Source organism: Xenopus laevis, chromosome 2S (assembly GCF_017654675.1).
Source record: "Xenopus laevis strain J_2021 chromosome 2S, Xenopus_laevis_v10.1, whole genome shotgun sequence".
In the NCBI taxonomy this organism is placed as follows: Eukaryota; Metazoa; Chordata; class Amphibia; order Anura; family Pipidae; genus Xenopus; species Xenopus laevis.
In genome coordinates this window covers 145,899,247-145,919,519 of record NC_054374.1, presented here as the reverse complement: position 1 = coordinate 145,919,519, position 20,273 = coordinate 145,899,247, and the positions used below count along the sequence as shown (strand labels likewise).

Here is a 20,273-nt window from a genome sequence, read left to right as displayed (position 1 = left end):
TGATTAAATCCTTAGAATCGAACGATTTGAAGGATTTTAATCCATCGATCGAAGGATATTCCTTCGATCAGAAAATTGTTAGCAAGCCTATTGGGACCTTGGCCTCGGTAGGTTTTAGGTGGCGAACTAGGGGGTCGTAGAAATTTTTAAAGAGATAGTACTTTGATTATTGAATGGTCGAATATTCGTAGTCGAAGGTCGAAGTAGCCAATTCGATGGTCGAAGTAGCCAAAAAAACCATTCGAAATTCGAACTATTTTTCCTCTATCACTTCACTCGAACTTAGTGAATGGGCCCCCTAGTGTACAACCAGTTTTATATATTCATAAGAATAATTGTGTAACACTCACGTTATCAGGAACCTTGCGCAGTGACGAATACACAGGTGGACCCTGTGGATTACGGTGTTCACCAACGCCCTTTTGGGGCCCCGGGCTTTCTGCTGCGAAAACCAACAAGGATGTGCGTAGCAAGAAACAAGTCCGTAAGCGAGGTACCGGCAAGGAGTTAGAGAAGACGTAGTCAAGAATCAGGCAAAGGGTTCAAGGCAGGCGGCTGGAATCATAGTCAAGGGTCAGGCAGAAGTCAAAAACCAGGAGATCAAAGTCAAAAATACACTTTAGCAGGAACAGTAAACTGAAGCCTAGCTTTGAACAAGGATTTGGCGCCAAAAGATTCAAACTGGTGCCAAGTAGTGACGTCATGACGCTTGGCGTCAAATGCCAGCGTCAAAACACACTACCCTGGAAGTGCGCGCCTGCACACTGGAGCAGGAAGACGCATCGAGTGGTAAGCGAGGGATCAGATCTCACTGCACGTCTTACAAATTGTCAGTAGCTCTGGTACTGATATTTATCAGTATAAATAAAATATAAATGTATAACGAAAAGAGATAACAGTAGGGTTGCCACCTGTTTACTTTTGAACACGGTTTTACATGTTCTGTCTGGTTAAAAACTCTGAATTCTCAGGCAAAAATATGAAATGCAGACAGGACCTTGCCCTGATTTATGCTCAATTCTCAAGCCGCCATGTCTTACCATGTGCATGGCCGGAACAGATTAGGGGTTGTCAAATTGGATTAGTATCACGAAAATTAATATTTAATATAAGCTTCATCATATTGAAATAAGAAACTTTCTAAATACAAAGAAAAATTCTGTGTCGTTTCTGATCAAGTTTATGTTCACTTTCCCTCCCTCATCTGTTTCTTTTCATTCTCTCTTCATGCTGCAGTTGGGTGTCCGATATTAATTGACAGTTAGATCCAATATATCTTATAGGGGGGCTTTCTTTCCTAGCAGATGTATTAGAGCTCATTCAAATAACTGATTCCAGTACAAAAAAAATCTAACAAAATAACTGCCTTTTGCACAAGTCCTGCATGTAGAGAGACATGATGTCTGGTGATTTTATAGAATGAGCTCTAATACATCTTCTAAAAGGAGCCCCCATATAAGATATATTGGATCTAACTGTCAATGAGTATCTGACACCCAACTCCTGCATGAAGAGAGAATGAGCAGAAACAGATGCCGAGAGAGGGATAGTGAAGATAAACTTGATTATTTCAGAAACGGTACAGAATATTTAATTGATTGCATTTAGAACGTTTCTTAATTCAGTATGATGAAGTTTATATTAAATTTAATTTAAATTTAGACCAACAGGTGCTGGGTCTTTATAGACACAAGAAAGCACAATAGACTTAAAGGGTGGTGGCACATAGTTCGATTTGGGGAGCTTAGTCACCCAGTGACAAATCTCCTCTTCTTTGGGCAACTAATCTCCCTGAAATGCCTTCCTGCTGGCCGTCACACAAGGAAGTTAAAATTAATTTGTTTAGTTGGATGTTCTGTATGGCTGGATTTAGGCACCATTCTCTCATGTATGAAGAACTAGTATTACTGGTTCAAAAAACTATTTGGCCTCCCATATGCAGTGGCGCTGCATACCTCTGAGCCCCATTTGGTGTCATTTTCATTTGGTGTGTCTTGAAATCATTCTTATGGACATAGAATGCAGCAAAACATTTCATGGACTATGCCACTTGACTGTTTTGGGTTGCACTTTTCATTCACTATTAAAATCAGATAATTTGTCATTTAAAGGAATCAAATGTTTAATTGTTAATGCTAATAAATAGTACAGCTACCGTATAAATATATATATATATATATATATATATATATATATATATATATATATATATATATATATATATATATATACACAGTACATATATATATATATATATATATATATATATATATATATATATATATATATATATAATACACAAAAGCCATGAATATCCTGTAAATTATATCCTTATAAACGGTGAGTTCTGATGTCATCAGTTATAAACAGTGAGTTCTGATGTCATTTCTGTCACATGATTCACTGAAATTTGTGTATTATAATAAATAAAGTACCCCCAGTTGCAAAATATGAGGATATTATAAGTTACCTTGGAGTTCCATGACCTGTATTAAAACACTCGGCCTTCGGCCTCGTGTTTTTATATGGTCATGAAACTCCTCGTTAACTTATAATATCCTTATATTTTACAAGAGGGGGTACTTTATTCACTATATATACTGTATTTATATATATATATATATATATATATATATATATATATATATATATATATATATATATATATATATATATATATATATATATATATATATATATTTATATTCCTAACATAATTATGTATGTATAACTTTATTTGTAATGCACTGTTAAGGAGCTGCGGCGCTGTACAATATATATATAAAAGTAATAATAATATTTCAAGCAAAGTATCAAGTTTTTTTTTTTCTTCAATGCAATTTAACGGGCAAATTGGTATTTCTGAAAAAAAAAATTCTGACTAATTCCTACTTAAAATGATTGGCTGTCAAACGGTAAAAACATTTCCAGTTAAGTGTTATAACTCCATAAAAGATTAAGCTACTTTGTAGTATTGGCAGAAATTAAGACTTCATGAACTTTTAACATCAGACCTCTTCTTTTTTTTTATTTTTTTATTACATCATAAATTCTAGACTTGATTTCTTGAATTCCCAACATTTTTCCATTTTATTACATTTGCGACAAACTTTATTTGTTGGTTTAGCCTTAGGAAAGCATTGGTCATATAGATGTTATAGTAATTGTTATTAACATTTTATTATTTGAGTTTCTCTAGTGACCTGGAAACAAGAGAAGGGCAATGTTACAAGTGCAATTTGATCACATTTTTCCATAAAAACACGTTTTTCTTTCCAATTGTTGTGGGAGGGCTTCAAAAATGGAAGGTGCATGGCATATTGACACAATTATTGCCCAAATAATTGTTCTAGTAAACACACTTGTGTATATTTTGTGTATCCATTGAGAACAGTGAAAGTGTCGCCCCCCCCTTCCTAGAGCTGCTTTAGAAGGTTAAAAATAAAACTTTGCACTTCAATATTAGAAAAATGATCACAAATATAAAAATATAAAGTACTTTTAAAAAGTCTTTTATTTCTGGTTTCTTCTGAAATCAACTGAACTGAAAAAAGTGAAGGTGAACAACCCCTTTACTGGTATGATGGGTGTTTTTAATATGTAAGAAATACAGAAGAGAGCTTTTTTTTTTTATACTTAAGTGTAGTGTTGCAGTATCTCATCCTCATTTCTTCTGTATGCTTTCTTGCTATTTCATATATGGTTCTAGTCCACCATGATTAAAAATGTATACAAATTTAAAATAGAAAACAAAAATTATATATTTTATAATGTACTTTATATTGAACAATGACAAAATACTAGCGATCAGCCAAATCCAGGCACCAGTATACGGCCGAATCCTGCTGAAAAAGGCTGAATCCTTGTGACTGGCCGAATCAAATCTAAATCCTAATTTTCATATGTAAATTAGGGGCGGGAAGGGAAATCTCGTGACTTTTCTCACAAAACAAGGAAGTGTAAAAAAAAATTCCCACTTTTTCCTTTCCTGAACCTAATTTGCTTATGAAAATTCAAATTAGTTTCGGTGTTCAGCCGTATCTTTCATGAAGGATTTAGGGATTGGCCGAATCCCAATTAGTGTATTTGGTGCATTCCTACAAAATAGTTACTTTTATGAATATTAAGAGGATTTTCCTGTGTTTTCCAAATAAATACAGTTCTAGCTCGTTCCACCATTGCCAGATTTCACTCTACATTTTATCTATATATGACTGTGTTAAAGGAATTGTTCAGTATAAAAATAAAACTGGGTAAATAGATAGGCTGTGCAAAATAAAAAGTGTTTTCAATATAGTTAGTTAGCCAAAAATGTAATATATAAAGGCTGGAGTGACTGGATGGACCTAATAGCCAGAAAACTACTTCCTGCTTTGCAGCTCTCTTGGTTTCCACTGATTGGTTACCAAGCAGTAACCAATTAGAGACTTGAGTGGGGGCCACGTGGGTCATAACTGTTGCTTTTGAATCTGAGCTGCATGTTAAGGATCAATTGCAAACTCGCTGAACAGTTATGTCCCATGTGGCCCCTCTTAAAGTAACTGACTAACTCAGAGTTAGAGAGCTGAAAAGCAGGAAGTAGTGTTCTGGCTATAATGTTAGACATCCAGTCACTCCAGCCTTTATACATTACATTTTTGGCTAACTAACTATATGAGAAACATTTTTTATTTTGCACAGCCTATCTATTCACCCAGTTTTTATTGTTACACTGAATTGTTCCTTTAAATGTGCTCATTTTGAGGTGCTGGGTCTGTTATTTATATTTAGCCAGGAAGACAGTGCCTCCCAGTAGGTATGGATAAAGGGGGTTGTAGAAATGATGATATTTGCTGTTTGACGACCAGGCTGCTCATGAGAAACCCTACTGATTTTAATTAAAGATTTAGTGGCCCATGGGGTACATTAATAATAAACTGCTGGCAAGCCTATAAAAGTGATTAATTAGAGAAGGCTGGAGTTACATTACATAAATCTAGAAACCAAGGCACACATACAGGAAAGATAAAGATTATTGGGAACAACTGACATATATAAAGAAAAAGCTCAGAAAATTAAGAGAACCTTCTAGATAATGCTATTACAGACAGTAGGTATAATGGATAACTCTGAAAATACTCCAATGCCATGGTAAAATAAATGACCAACGGAGTTCTAGACGAGAACAAAATATAAGTTAGCAATTATTGTCTTTTGGGATCAGAAAATTGAAGAGCAGAATAGAATTACAGGGCAGAGCTGGAATAGCAATTGTAACAAACAACGCTGCAAAAAGTAGGGAAAAAATGGAGCTAATCATTTTTTAATTCTCTGGTGTCACTGATTTCAGGGTGCATGGTGGGTACAGGTTGCAGATAACGCAGTTGGGTAAAAATGTGGGTTGCTGTGGGCCACAAAGTAAAATTTTGACGCCCATTTTGCATTTCAGCAAATTTTGTCCGTTATACAAATTTTTGGCAGACTATATACAGGCTAATAGGCTTCCACTTAAAGGGTTGGCTCACCTTCAAGAAAACTTTTAGTATGTTCTAGAATGGCCAATTCTAAGCAACTTTTCAATTAGTCATTATTATTTTTTTATTGTTTTTGAATTCATTTCCACCTTCTTCTGACTCCAGCTTTCAAATGGGGGTCACTGACCCCATCTAAACAACAAATGCAGTCAAAAGCTACAAATATATTGTTACTGCTACTTTTTATTACTCATCTTTCTATTCAGGCCCTCTCCTATTCATTTTCCAGTCTCATTTAAATCACTGTATGGTTGCTAAGATTATTTGGATCCTAGCAACCAGATAGTTGAAATTGCAAACTGGAGAGCTGCTAAACTCAAAAGCCACAAATAAAAAACGAAAACCATTGGCAAATGGTCTCAGAATATCACTCTCTACATCATCCTAAAAGTTAATTCAAAGGTGAGCAACCCCTTTAAGGGTCAGTAGAGTGTCGGCACCCTAGGGAGGTTATTTATCAAGGTCCGAATTTATCTCAATATCGGCTACTACAAACTCCGATTTAAAGCGCTTGGGTTTTTAACGCTTATTTATTATTACATTTTCCCGAAAATTTGCTTTGCGGGAAAAGCTAAAATTTTCACTATTTTTTCGTGAATTCTCCTCTAATTTTTCATAGTTTTCACTCGAAAGCTCCGAAAACATTGTGAAATTGCCCGAAACCCCCGACACAACCAAAAACCAATGGGACTGTTCCCATTGACTTTTACGCAACCTCGACAGGTTTGAGATGCCGTGTTTTTATATTCGGGCTTTTTAGCTCTCTGGGTTTAATAAATTCCGAAAAATTCGTGATTTTCCGGATTTCGGGAAATTTCAGGTATTCGGAGCTTAGTAAATAACCCCCTAGGTGTGTGATAAAACATTTATATTCTGCATATTAGGATCCATGTGTGGCTGTAGAGTACACTCCCTATAAGCTCCATGCTAGTGCAAACACTATTCTGTAGTTCGGAGCTTTCCAGATAATGGGTTTCTGGATAACGGATCCCAAACCTGTAACCCTGGAGATATTTACCTTAAATTAAGATACAATGTTAAGGAATGTCAGGGAAAAGGCAAACGTTACTCAGGGCCCTAGTGTACCAGGGCCCCGCGTCAAAGGCTGAAGTATTTGTGGAACCGGCCCTGAAATTTAGAAGAGATTCAGAACTGGATTCACTGGAGAGAGCAGTGAAAGTTAGGGATGCACCGAATCCAGGATTCGGTTGGGGCTTCGGCCAGGATTCGGCCTTTTTCAGCAGGATTCGAATTCGGCTGAATCCTTTTGCCCGGCCGAACTGAATCTGAATCCGAATTTGCATATGCAAATTAGGGGTGGGGAGGGAAATCGCATGACTTTTTGTCACAAAACAAGGAAGTAAAAAATGTTTCCCCTTCCCACCCTTAATTTGCATATGTAAATTCGGTTCGATATTCGGCTGAATCTTTCGCTAGGAATTCGGGGGTTCGGCAGAATCCAAAATAGTGGATTCGGTGCATCCCTAGTGGAAGTGGTGTGAAACAGTGAAGTGTTTGTGTGTTTTATATTAGAGCAACAGATCTGTTTGCTATTAATCCGTAATTACACCCACTTCAGTTTTTCATGTATAAGACATAAGCATTTACTGAATACAAAGCTGCGCAGCCACGGAAGATACTGATCTACTGGAGCCAGTAAAAAGCACCATCTGCTTGGGTTTTTTAGCTTTTAAAAATTCTAAATAAAAATCAAATATTTTATATATAGTAAATGATATCTGAAAAGGTACAATGCTCTATGGAAATGAGCACAGGGAACAGGTGAGGATTTTGTTGTTGGGCTCATAATAAGTTAATATTACAGGCATACAGCTAAGCTATAAAGAGAAATGGGAAATATGTTTTTTATTGAAAAATGTAGAAGAAAATTAAGGATCACAGCTCAAGGGTGTTGTTTCAATAATTACCCACTGTCATTTGTATGGAATGAAGAAATACTGTAATTGTAAAAACTTTGTTATGCAGCTGTAGGAAGCTGATAGATGTAAGTAACAAGGGGACTGGCGGGAGGCAATATGTTAAACAGTAGATTGGTGCATGCCAATTTATGGCCCTTGCACCCAATGCAATGGTCTGTGCAATAATATATGAGCTGCAGTAATAAATGAGCTGTGCTTAAAGGACAACTACAATTTAACAAAGAATTAAGGTAAATGTACTACACATTATATTTTGAGTTGCCCAAGGCAACCACAACCCTTTAGCAGTAAAGATCTATGTCTCCAAAGATGCCCCAGTAGCTCCCCATCTTCTTTTCTGCTGATTCACTGCACATGCTCTGTGTTGCTGTCACTTACTGAGCTTAGGGACCCACTCACAGTATACAGTACACATAGACTATAAATGTCACAATATAAGGCTGATTAGCCATTAATACAGATTCATGTTACATGGAAACTCTAAAACCAGTGCAATTAGCATCAGAATTTAATAATCAGCCCTGTAGCATCAGCTTATACAGACCAACCTCATTTTCTGCTTGATAATTTGCGACGACCCCTAAGCTTAGCTTTTCAACAGCTACTCAGAGCTAAAACATCAAAAATAGAAGGCGCACACTCCCTAATAAAAAATCAAAAACTACAAAAAGTAAATATATGCGAGGTGCTAATCCTATAGGAGGCTACCCATCTGTAGTTTCCAAAAAATCATGCATGAAAATAAAAAATAAGGAAAGCACACTCTGTAAATAAATAAAAACGAATTTTATTCCATGCTAGTTACCCCACATGGCAACAGCATGTCGCTACTCAGAGCTCACTGAGCATGTGTGGGTTAGCGGCACTACCAACAAAGTCCAAGATGGTGACCCCCTGTGACAACTTTGAAGGCCCTGATCATTATAGAGATGCTGAATCTTTAGGCTGGTACATTAAGTTCAGTATATAAAATACAGCATTCTAGCCATATTTGATAGATAATATATCCTTAAAGTGCCCCACTGTGACCATGTTATCTGGGGATCCTTCCTTAAAGTGGACCTGTCACCTACACATAAAAAACTGCATAATGAAAGTCCTTTCCAAATTAAATATGGACCCCAAAAAAAAATTTCATTAAAACATCCATACCGGTTATAAAGTTGTTTAAATATCTAAACTGTCAATCAAATATTACCTGCCCCGCCTCTATGCCCGTGGCATAGAGGAGGGGCAGTCAATTACTTTCACTTTCCATTCAGCACTTCCTAGATGTCACTGCTCTCCTGACATTCCCCCTTCCCTCCTCAGGCTCTATAATTGTGTAAGGCACTGCACATGGACATTAGGTCCCTCATTCTGGTTCATACACAAGATTTTGGGGTGATACAAAATTTCCCTTAATAACCGTGTACACAAAATGGCAGCTGCCTGCTTGCTGTGATTGTATAATTCCAAAACAGAAGGAAACACAATTTAAATGATAAATACAGTGTAAGTAAAGTTTATTTTGCTCAACTAACATGATAGAAAAGAATTTGAAATTATTTCTTAGGGTGACAGGTCCCCTTTAAAGGAACAGTAACACCAACAAATAAGTGGTTTACAGTAATGAAAATATCATGTAGTGTTGCCCTGCACTGGTAAAACTGATGTGTTTGCTTCAGAAACACTACTATAGTTCATATAAATAGGCTGCTGAGTAGCAATGGTGGAAATTGAAAAAAGGCTATATGGCACAGGTTAAATAGTGGATAACAGATGACACACACCATTATGTCCTACAGAGCTTATCTGCAAAATTTTTCGGATTTTTGCTCGAAAACCTGAAAAGGACATATTTTCGGGCTAATTGCAGCACAGACCACAGAAATGTCAAAGTAGGATAGGGACCAATAACATTGACTTATACAGAACCTCTGCAGGTCTGAGATGGTGGCCCTCCAATGGCCTTTCCCAAACGATATCTGGCCAAAAGTTGCCCAGATGTCGATTAGGCAGGTTTAAAAATCCAGTCGAATTGAGAACCACATTGGTTCATTGATGTGGTCCTCGATGCGCTCATTTGGCAACCTCGCCAAATGAGCGGATCTCTGTATGTATCGCCGGCATTAGTTTTGAGGCATAAAATATATCTCTTTCTGGACACTTAGGGGTTATTTACTAAACTCCAGGCTTTTTAGGGCAAAACACAATTTTTTTTTATTTAAACTCAAATTTTTCTAGAGTTGTTAAAGCCTGATGCAGCAGAAAGCCCGAATACAAAAATCCGGCATCTCAGACCTGACGAGGTTGTGTATAAATTAATGACAGAGGTCCCTATCCTATTTTGAAGATTATGTGGTCTGCACTGGAATTGGCCCGAAAAGCCGACCTTTTCGAGCAAAAATCGGGTTTTTAAAGCTATTCTGGTTTTTACCCGAACTGATTAAATCAAGCTTTTTTAGTAATAAATATAGTCAAATATAGTCAAATCATGGATTCTAATTTGGTCGGACTTTTTATATTTAAAAAATCAGAAAAATTTGGATTTTTATAAATAAGCCCCTTATTGTCCTACTGATGTTTATCTTTCTCATTTAGCTGGAACGTTTGACATGAGCCAGGGGTCTTTTATGTGAGTTGCTCTTGATCTTTTTATTGCGCATTGAATCGCCTTGGTGCGCAGTTTATAAGTGCCGAATACTTTTCAGAATATAACTTTTTGTGCGTCTCTGCTGCCCCCTGCTGTATCTATTATAAAATGCTAGTAATGTACAAAGATTTGTGGCATGCCAGATCCTCGAATATTTCTTGGTGGAATTTATTTATGGATAATATATATGTGTGTGTATACTGCATACACACAGACGTATATCGCATTTGGGAATCGGCCCTGTTACAGTTGTATAGAGTAAGAATGATGTTATTGCTGTATGTTGTTGGAAATATAAATGTTATCTAATAATGAAATTGTAAATGGTTTACTGAGAAAGAGCCAAATAGCAGAGCTTGCTGCAAAAAGTGTTTATTCCCACAATGTTTCTTGCTGAAAGCCCTTTATCAAGTGTAATACAATTCACATTGTTCAAGTATATATAGTGAACCCAGGAAGTGATGTCACCTCCTCTTTGGGTGTAACAATTAGCAAATTAGCCTACAATTCACCATAGTGTATCTTCCAGAATAAGTCCATAGTGCAAATCTTATAGTAAAGTCTGTGATCAATCCGGATATACAGTAAAGCAAAAAAACTTATGGAACTGCCCTATAGTAGGCCTACCACAAAACTTGATATTACAAGCATACAGGTAAACAATTAAAGAATAATATGCCCAATTTCTTACCATTACTTTGTCTGGTACTTAAGTATAATTCAAAATAATTCTTGCTTGTTCATTTGGGCACAAAATATAACTTTATTTGTAAAGAAAAGGGTAAATAATTAGTACCGCAATAAAGAGAAATCAACCAAGAAACCATTTAACGCTCCAGCTATCATTTAAACCTTTAGGTTGTAGTGTATCTAACTTCTTTATCCAAAATACTTCTCTCTGTAGCCGGTGCTTTTTCATGTCACATCATCTTATTTATAGTGGCACAACCTTAGCGTTGCCGGGCTTTGACCCGGACAGCCTGATAATTTGAAAGGCTGCCCGGTAGTGATGTGCGGGTCGTGGTTTTCCCACCTGGCCCACCAATGACGTCACAAAAGGTGGCGGGGCAAGCAGGCGCTCGGCTATAAAGCCGGAAGTCGGCATTTGAAGGTGGTGAAGAGGAGTGCGAGGTCGCCCCGAACCTGCCTGACCCGCGGGTATCGGGCTGGCCCGCACATCACTACTGCCTGGGACAAAACTATATATATATATATATATATATAATTCCTTCTGGAGTGCCCGCACCTCTGACAGTAGTTGATTCGAGGTGCTTGATCAATATTTGTGATATAGGTAATAGAGGATCCGCACTCTCATTTTCAAAGTATAACAACTTTTATTTATCACATTACAATCCAACGTTTCGGTCCCTCCTGGGGACCTTTCTCAAGGATATTGTGCACAAACAGTATTTAATTGGTTACACTGTTTGTGCACAATATCCTTGAGAAAGGTCCACAGGAGGGACCGAAACGTCGGATTGTAATGGGATAAATAAAAGTTGTTATACTTTGAAAATGAGAGTGCGGATCCTCTATTACCTCTATATATATATATATATATATATATATATATATATATATATATATATATATAATTATTTTTTCAGGGCAAGCAGCTCATAAAGCATTCAAAACTTACTATATTGCTTCTGTATCAAGAATTGAAACCAGTGCTCCCGACCCATCTGCTTATTCTTCTATAATCTATTATTGATAAGGCTACCCCCACACTCCTGATTTCTGATAATGTATTCAAACTGAAATAATCTGCACACTGAATTAATTTAATTGCTTGCCTTCCCATAGTATTCATAGTTATGTCAGGTTAGGATTAATCCATTTGGAACCTTGTTAAATACAGTATAGGGAATAAGTGATGTGCAGGCTGTCCTGATACGCGCGGGTGGGTTAATTCGACCTCACACTGCTCCTCCTGCTCTCCCTGCCCACCACCTTCAAATGCTGGCTTCCGGTTTTATAGTCTCCCGTCTGCTCGCCCCACCCCTTTTGTGACGGTGACGTCATCTGGGTCTATAAAAGGACCCCGGAAGCACGGGTGCGGGCGGGCACGGACTGAAGCAGTGGGGGTTAGTGTCGGGTGTGGGTCAGGAAAATCGTGACCCGCACATCACTATAGGAAATGTCTTAGCTGATTTTAAAATCTATCTGCAGAAAGGGGAACCAGTAGAACATACCGTATATACTCAAGTATAAGCCGAGTTTTTCAGCCCCCAAAATATGCTGAAAAACTCTACCTCGGCTTATACTCGGGTCAAGCGCAAAAACGGTCAACGGCGTCTAAGAATAGTCGCCGGCGCCTAAGAATAGTCGCCGGCGCCTAAGAATATTCGCCGGCGTCCAAGAATGGTCGCCGGCATCCAAAAACGAGACGCTTGCACCTCCAATGGGAGCAGAAACCCTCAATTTTTTGATTGAAACTTACCAGAAGCTGCTGCCTTTTTCACCCTAGGCTTATACTCGAGTCAATAAGCTTTCCCAGTTTTTGGAGGTAAAATTAGGTACCTCGGCTTATACTCGGGACGGCTTATACTCGAGTATATACGGTAGTTGTTTCTGTTGCTTACTTGGGATTCTAATTACAAAGGAATTCTTTCACAATATAAATGTATTTCAAGTTTTCTATTGTATTGACATTTATTGCATCAGTTTGTTAGAAGAATAAATGTTTTTTTGTTTTTTTTTTGCAGAATTTTGGCCAGACTGGGGCACAAAACCATACTGTATTAGGTAAGTAAACATTTGTATAATTGTTGTTTGCCTGTTCTAATGGAATATCTGGAGGCTCCAATGCTGCTGCTTGACATTTAACTTTTACTTTTAAAGATATTTCGTATGTTCAAAGGATCAGTTACATCAACATTTTTTTAAAAAAAAAAAAATGTGTAAGTATACATTGAAAAAAAAACACCAAGCCAAATTTAAATTTAAAATCGTGAAGTCTCTATTAAGAAATAAGTTACCGAAACTCCGCTTGTGTTCCTCTTCAGAAAGCGATCGGGCGATCCATCGTGCGGGGCTCGATTTCTCCTCAATTTCTTCCTTCCTTACAGGAGATAGCCAGGGAGGAGAAATTGAGCGCCACACTATAGATTGTTGCCTTTTCTGAAGAGGAGTGGAAGCGGAGTTTCGGTAAGTTATTTCTAAATAAAGGCTTTGCAATTTTAAAGTTTAATTTGTCTTGGTGTTTTTTCTTCTTCAATGTATACTAATGATTTTTATTCAAATTTCTTGATGTTAATGTTTGATGGTCCTTTAATTGTATGTGTATAGACCATATGATGAGCACATAACTGTTCACAACCTAAAACATCCTCTACGCAATGAGAAATTGGTAAAGAAGTTTGACACCCAAAGCAAGTGTCATGCCAGCCTCTTGTGGTGCCACTACACCATTAAATTACACCAGGGGTACCCAACCTTTTTCACCCATGAGCAAAATTCAGATGTAAAAAGAGTTGAGGAGCAACACAAGCATGAAAGATGTTCCTGGGTGGTGCCAAATAAGGGCTGTGATTGGCTACTGGCAGCCTACAGGAGACTCTGTTTGGCAGTACATCTAGTTTTTCTGCAACCAAATCTTGCCTTCAAGCCAGGAATTCAAAAATAAGCACCTGATTTGAGGCCACTGAGAGCAACGTCCAAGGGGTTGGGGAGCAACATGTTGCTCATAAGCTACTGGTTGGGGATCACTGCATTACACATCCACCCACCCCGCTGTGACGTCACGGAATGGGGGCAGGGCACGCCGGCAAGAGTATATAAAAATGGCACACGGAGGTGAAAGTAGGGCAGTAGAAGGTTGCGAGGGTAAACAGAGGCTAAAGTTCAGCTGGTACCCACCCATGGCCCGAGACAATCATGTATAAGTTGGCCTGAACCAGCCTATTGGGCGGGTAAACCCTTGTGTTCTGCAGTCTTTAGGCCGGCCCACACATTACAAATTCATATTTTAAGGTCATACTGTACATAGGCTCAGGCAGTTCTACAGAATTTAGTTTCATACAGGAAGGGGAGGTAACATTTAAGTTTGCAACGTGGTCTCTTCAGTAATCGGATCATCGCCTTTCTGCACAGACCCTAGAAGACCATTAAAGGAAAACTAGTCCCCCAAAATGATTACTTGAGCAACTGATTGTTTATATCAAATTAAGTGGCATATTAAAGAATCTTATCAAACTGGAATATATATTTAAGTAAATATTGCCTTTTTACATCTCTTGTCTTGAACCACCATTTCTCAGAGATCACCTGACCAGAAATACTGCAGCTCCAACTATAACAGGAAGAAGTGTGGAAGCAAAAGACAAAACTGTTAACTGGCTCATGTGACCTAACAACTATAGTTTGTTTGGTATGTTTGTGTGCACCGTAAATCATACTATCCCAGGGGTGGCCCTTATTTTTTAAAATGTCCATTTTCAATTTATGATTACTTAATGGCACATAGTACTTAAAAAGTATATTATTATGAAAATGGTTTATTTAGATGAAGCAGGGTTTTACATATGAGCTGCTTTATGCAATATCTTTTTATAGAGACTTACATTGTTTGAGGAGTATAGTTTTCCTTTAAGACCTTCCAAGAGTTAAGAGGTAGATTTTGATTGATCGGAAGAATGTAAAGCGTTTGGATCTGCAGCCATTCTACTCCACAGATTTGCCAAGATTAGCTCCACGATTATCAGGAAAAATCACTTTACACTTACTCAGCATTATAAATCAATACATTTTTAACATTGCTCATATGCAGCCCAGATACAGAGTAAATTAGAGTCAAACAGTACCTGTCCTGTAATTCACCCTCAGCCTTAAGCGATAACCTCACCAGACACTTCAATCAAACCCATTCAGTGCAGTTAGCATTAATGTAGGAACAAATCACATGCCCCAAGAGGAGAAGCCCGATACTCAAATAACACTGTTAATGTTCACCATTAAAGCCTGAGATAAAGGAGTTTGGTCTCAGGGCTGCCAATGTTCTGCTTCTGTTACAGTGGAAATGTGAAGTCATTATTTTTATCTAGGCTGCAAATGCTTGTGTAGGGAGTTTGCCCTTCCCTGAAGTTGGGTTTCCTGTGTTTGATATCTGAAAAGTTTGCTTATGTAGGTTTGTTACACGGCCACTATGATGTTTTTCCCTCATTTTCGTTTGCTGCTTAAAAACAGCCCTCCTGATTTATTTTCTACTGTGTTGTTGTCCCCTTAACAAGAAGCTAATAAGGGGTATGGTTTGTCATTGTTGGGGGATTGGCAAGCTAATATAGGAAAACACACACACATCTTACCTTTTCTTTTAAGCTTTTCATGGAAATGCCATAAAGATTTTCCAGAATTTGTATTTCCAATTACGCATGAACATTTAAGGGAATGTTGGCCCCTTTAAGCTTCTTTGTAAAGTTTTGCTGATTATCTAAAATGACTAACCAAGCAGGCTGTGAATGTTCCCAAATGGGTAGGGTCTCAAGGAGTTTCTGCTCAGGTGGGCAGAAGTCAAAGGCTGACAGAATATACATGTGAGAGAACGCAAGAGAGAAAAGGATGGCAATCAGTTCAAATGTATATGTGATTTAATTCATGTCTGTTACAGGCACAACTGTGACCCGGCCCCACCCTGCACAGACGCATATGTGCTGATACCCTAGTTTAGGGGAGAAATGTTCTGCAGTACTTTGCATTTTTTCCTATTTATTATGAGGTCCTTTTTTGAAGTTTGAAGGCTTGCATTAAAGAGCTGCTGGATCTTAACTGAAGCCCTACCTAAACCTCCTCAAACTTGACTTGCAACTCAATGTCCACCAGAAAACAAGGAAGTGATGACGAATCCATCCTACTTGCAACCCCTTAACTTACAGATATGCTTCCTGATGTCCACCACAAAATAAGGAAGCAGTGGCAATGAGGATATCCTACCTGCCTCCCTTTACTTACAGCTTGACCTGCTACTTGACGTCCACCACAAAACTAAGAAGTGACGACAATCCTACCTGCGAGACCTTTACTTACAACCTGACTTGCTACCCGATGGTTACAAAGCAAGAAAATGAAGACAATGAGAACATTCTACCTGCAACTCCCGTTACTTACAACCTGATCTGCCACCCAACATCCACCAGCAAGCAAGGAAGTGATGACAAGTTCATCCTACCTGCAACCCCTTTACTTACAGATATTCTACCTGACGTCCCCACAAAATAAGGAAGTGGTATCAAAGAGGACATCCTACCTGCGACCCCTTTACTTACAATCTGCCTTACTACCCAAAAGTTACCTCTAAGCAAGGAAATGAAGACAATACAAACATTCTACCTGCAACTCCCGTTACAACCTGACCTACCAACATCCACCAGCAAGCAAGAAAGTGATGGCATCCTATTTTCAACCCCTTTACTTACAAGCTGAATTGCTGAGAGGCCTCATTTAGGTTCTACAGGTTAAGAACCACTGAAAAAGAATAAAAGGGAAGGAGGCTTTATATTTAGAGAGGCAGCACAGAATTCTCTGATGAACCAAAACTAGAATTGCAGATACTTCAATATATAGCCCTCATAAAACTCCTCTTTCTCTGCAGGACTCTGGACTCTGCAGGCTGGTGTCCTACATGCCTCATGACTCCCATAACATAAAGAATTTTTTTTATTTGAGTTCTCTGGTTTCTTTTAAATATTTTAGGAGAAGGCTCAGATATAAACCTGGCCCTGCCAATCTGCATGCCTAATTCTGCATAAATGTGCCTCATTTATATGTGACGGTTTTGTCCTCATTTGTAAATCTGTATTTTGTATGTGCAGATGTTGGGGAGATTGTATTTGTAATACAAAGTCAGAGCAATTCTTTCCACAAGAAAAGAGCAGAAGACTTGAAAGAGAACATTTTGAAGCAAGCGGCTGTAATTAGCAAGGTAAGTTGAAAATTGCCAGAGCTGCAATTGTAAAATACGAATGTATTCAGCTGCGACTTTTGAGAAATGATCTCTTCATACATTTTGCCAGTGAATATATTAAAGGGAAATTAAATAAATTATCACTCATATACCCACCCATGTAACTTAATGCAAAATTTTCTAGTATGCTTTTCTAAGTGCTATTGACTTGGCAAGATGGAAAAGCTTAAACTGCACTTAGCATCGAAAACATTAATTCCTCACCGAAGAGCCCACGCTCCAGTACGGGGAATCAGTAGCTCTTTTTTATGAGTGTTAAGCCACCAACTACGGCAGGGAACGCCTGGTGTAGGCAGCCACGTTTGGGCACACGCATAATGTCCTGTAATGTGATGTAAGATTGGAGGAAGCATCCACCACTCCTACATCACCCATATGTGCATAATGCTTGGACACTCATTATGTGCCTGCGTGTCCCCAAACATGGCAGCCTATACCGGGAACTCCCTCCTGGTGTGGATGGCATATTGCTGGCTACTATTAGCCCAGAGTATGGGCTCTGGTTGGAGGGGGCAATAAAAAGCAGGAAGATACTTCTTTCAGTAGCAACTTGCGTTCATTGTGTAAACTATTATGGATACCTGAACTCTAAAACAAGCTGCTGTCCTCGGCAGGAAGTCACTTAATCACTTATTTTCTGTAGAGAAAAACGGTTTCTTTTTTGGTACAATGTATGTTATGACATATAATAGTGATGAAAATCCTGATGTACATGTGAAACCTCAATTTTACATGCCCTGATTTTAAAGGGGTGGTTCGCATTTAAGTTAACTTTTAGTATGTTATAGAATGGCCAATACTAAGCAATGTTTCAACTGATCTTTATTATTTATTTTTTATAGCTTTTTAGTTATTTGCCTTGTTCTTCTGACTTTTTCCAACATTCAAATAGGGGTCACTGACTCCATCCAAAAATCATATGCTCTGTAAGGCTACAAATGTATGTTTATTGCTACTTTTTATTACTCATCTTTCTTTTCAGACCCTCTCCTATTCATATACAAAAAGGGGGGGTTGTGGGAGCACTCAAAAGGCTAAGTTAAATTAAATTTAAGTATAATGGAAGTGCTACTTTTCATTCCCTGGTCCCCTGTCTCATAAGTAATTCAATATATATGTAAGTGCATGTGTTTACAAAACAGGGGTTTTTAGTTACAAAGTTATAATCATAAAGTTGATAAGCCGCCATAACACATCAAGGTAAACCCCATACGGTGGTCCCTAACTTGTTTACCTCTGGTCATAGTATAAAAAGTCTTTTACTTCTCTGCATAGTAGCATTAATTTTAATCAGTGTCTCATTGAACCTTGGTTAGATCCTTCCCCGCCAGTATGCAGCATTTAAGAGGGAGAGATTGCCCAAACCAACGCCCATTTTTAAAACCTCTCCTATTCATATTCCAGTCTTTTATTCAAATCAATGCATGGTTGCTAGGGTGATTTCGACCCTAGCAACCAGATTGCTAAAATTGCAATCTGGAGAGCGGCTGAATAAAAAGAGAAATAACTAAAAAACCACAAATAATAAAACATGAAAACAAACATGCCCTCATTTTAAGTTTTCCCTCATCTTACATTATTTTTGTGGTCCCTCCAATATATAATGCATAATACATTTTCCTGGTTTTACATTTCCTGAATTTTACACAATTTTTTTTCTGGTCCTCTGAAAATCTTAAAATGGGGATTCTACTGTATTTCTGTTTGAGCAACACACATCAGCGATACAGTTTGAGTGTTCCTTGTGCCATCAACGTAGGGAAGTGATACCTTATGTCAATACATGCCCTGCTGTGTCCCTCGTGCTAAGGAGCCACCAGGAAGTCTTTGTCTGTTGCCTGCAAAGATAGCTCAGATATTTGTAAGTGCATCCACATAACACTTATCATCATTACCATCCCCCTGATTAACATCAGTGCAGTGATGCCGCATTCAGTAATTGCTTAGATAATCCACCGTGCTGCAACCAGACTATACAACATCGCAAATTGGGTATTTATATTTTTATTAATAGGCACTGTAATTTATTATATAGTGACATAGTTAAATTGGGTGGAAAAAAAGTCCATCAAGTTCAACCCCTCCACCTGAAACCCAGGGCACATACACACACACACACCGACCCCTCCATACACTCAAATAAACTCTATATATATATATATATATATATATATATATATATATATTAATAACTATACTAATTGTAGATTTTAGTATCACTATTCACAGAAAGCTATCACCAGCGCTTGGTCTAACCCATGGGGCCTTGATGTGGCACGTGAGCTTACATAATTTGGCCAAAATGTGGAACTAGCACCTCATTTTTTGTAATAATTATTTTTAAAGGCAAAACATGTGCTGGCAATTTTTCTCTTTCCTTTAGTATCACAATAGCCTTGGATATTATGTCTGTCCAAGAAATCATCCAAGCCATTCTTAAAGCCATTCACTGAATCAGCATCATAACATCACCCGGCAGTGCATTCCACAACCTCACTGTCCTGACTGTGAAGAACCCTCTACGTTGCTTCAAATGAAAGTTCTGTTCAACTAGTCCACACTGACTCAAACCTCGCAAATGACTTTACACACCACCATTGCCCCTTAAAGAAATGCCACAGGTCTGTGCTTTGGTTGTGAGCACCTAGACCTGAGATTGTCCCACAGAATACATTCAGATCTTCATTAATAAGATCTATATTCATAGGGGTAGAGGCCACGTAGGTGACTCCCCTCCCACCACCTACCTGTTCCGTAACCTACTCCAGCTGACTCTGGCTCAGGTTTTGTTATCATCATAAAGTGTGCATCACACGCCATATCCCTGAGCAGAGTTGGTGCCTACATGAGCGCTAAGGACTGTGTTCTTGCACTTCTGCCTGTGGAAACTGTAATTGACCCCCATACCAGTCCTGGAGACAGAGGACAAAAAGCTCTAGTTGTCATTACCTATTTCTGATCTAACCCAGTCCCCCATCCTTGAAAAAACATTTTTGTAATTATGTAGCGCAATTGTAGGGGTTTTATGGGGTTTACCCAAGTGCAGTAACCAATAGCAACCATTCAGCAGGTTGCATGCTGCCTGTTTAAAGGTAAAACTTTTAATGGTTTCTATGGGTTACTGCACCTGAGCAAACTTAGTACCTTATGTGCCATAGAAAAATAAACTCTCTCTGCTATACCACTTACTGCGCTATCTACAATCCTGTTCCTCTTAGATG

General features: G+C 38.2%; 1 protein-coding gene across 2 annotated transcripts in view; it reads left to right on the top strand.

Moving 5' to 3' along the window:
- LOC108709947 (beta-1,3-glucosyltransferase) overlaps window positions 1-20,273 on the top strand; it is a 204,796-nt gene that overhangs the window by 50,336 nt on the left and 134,187 nt on the right. For both annotated transcript variants that reach the window (XM_018250251.2, XM_018250250.2), the window contains exons 3-4: window positions 12,800-12,839; window positions 16,901-17,010. In XM_018250251.2, coding sequence (XP_018105740.1) covers window positions 12,800-12,839; window positions 16,901-17,010 — 150 coding nt within the window. The remainder of the gene's footprint in view (window positions 1-12,799; window positions 12,840-16,900; window positions 17,011-20,273) is intronic.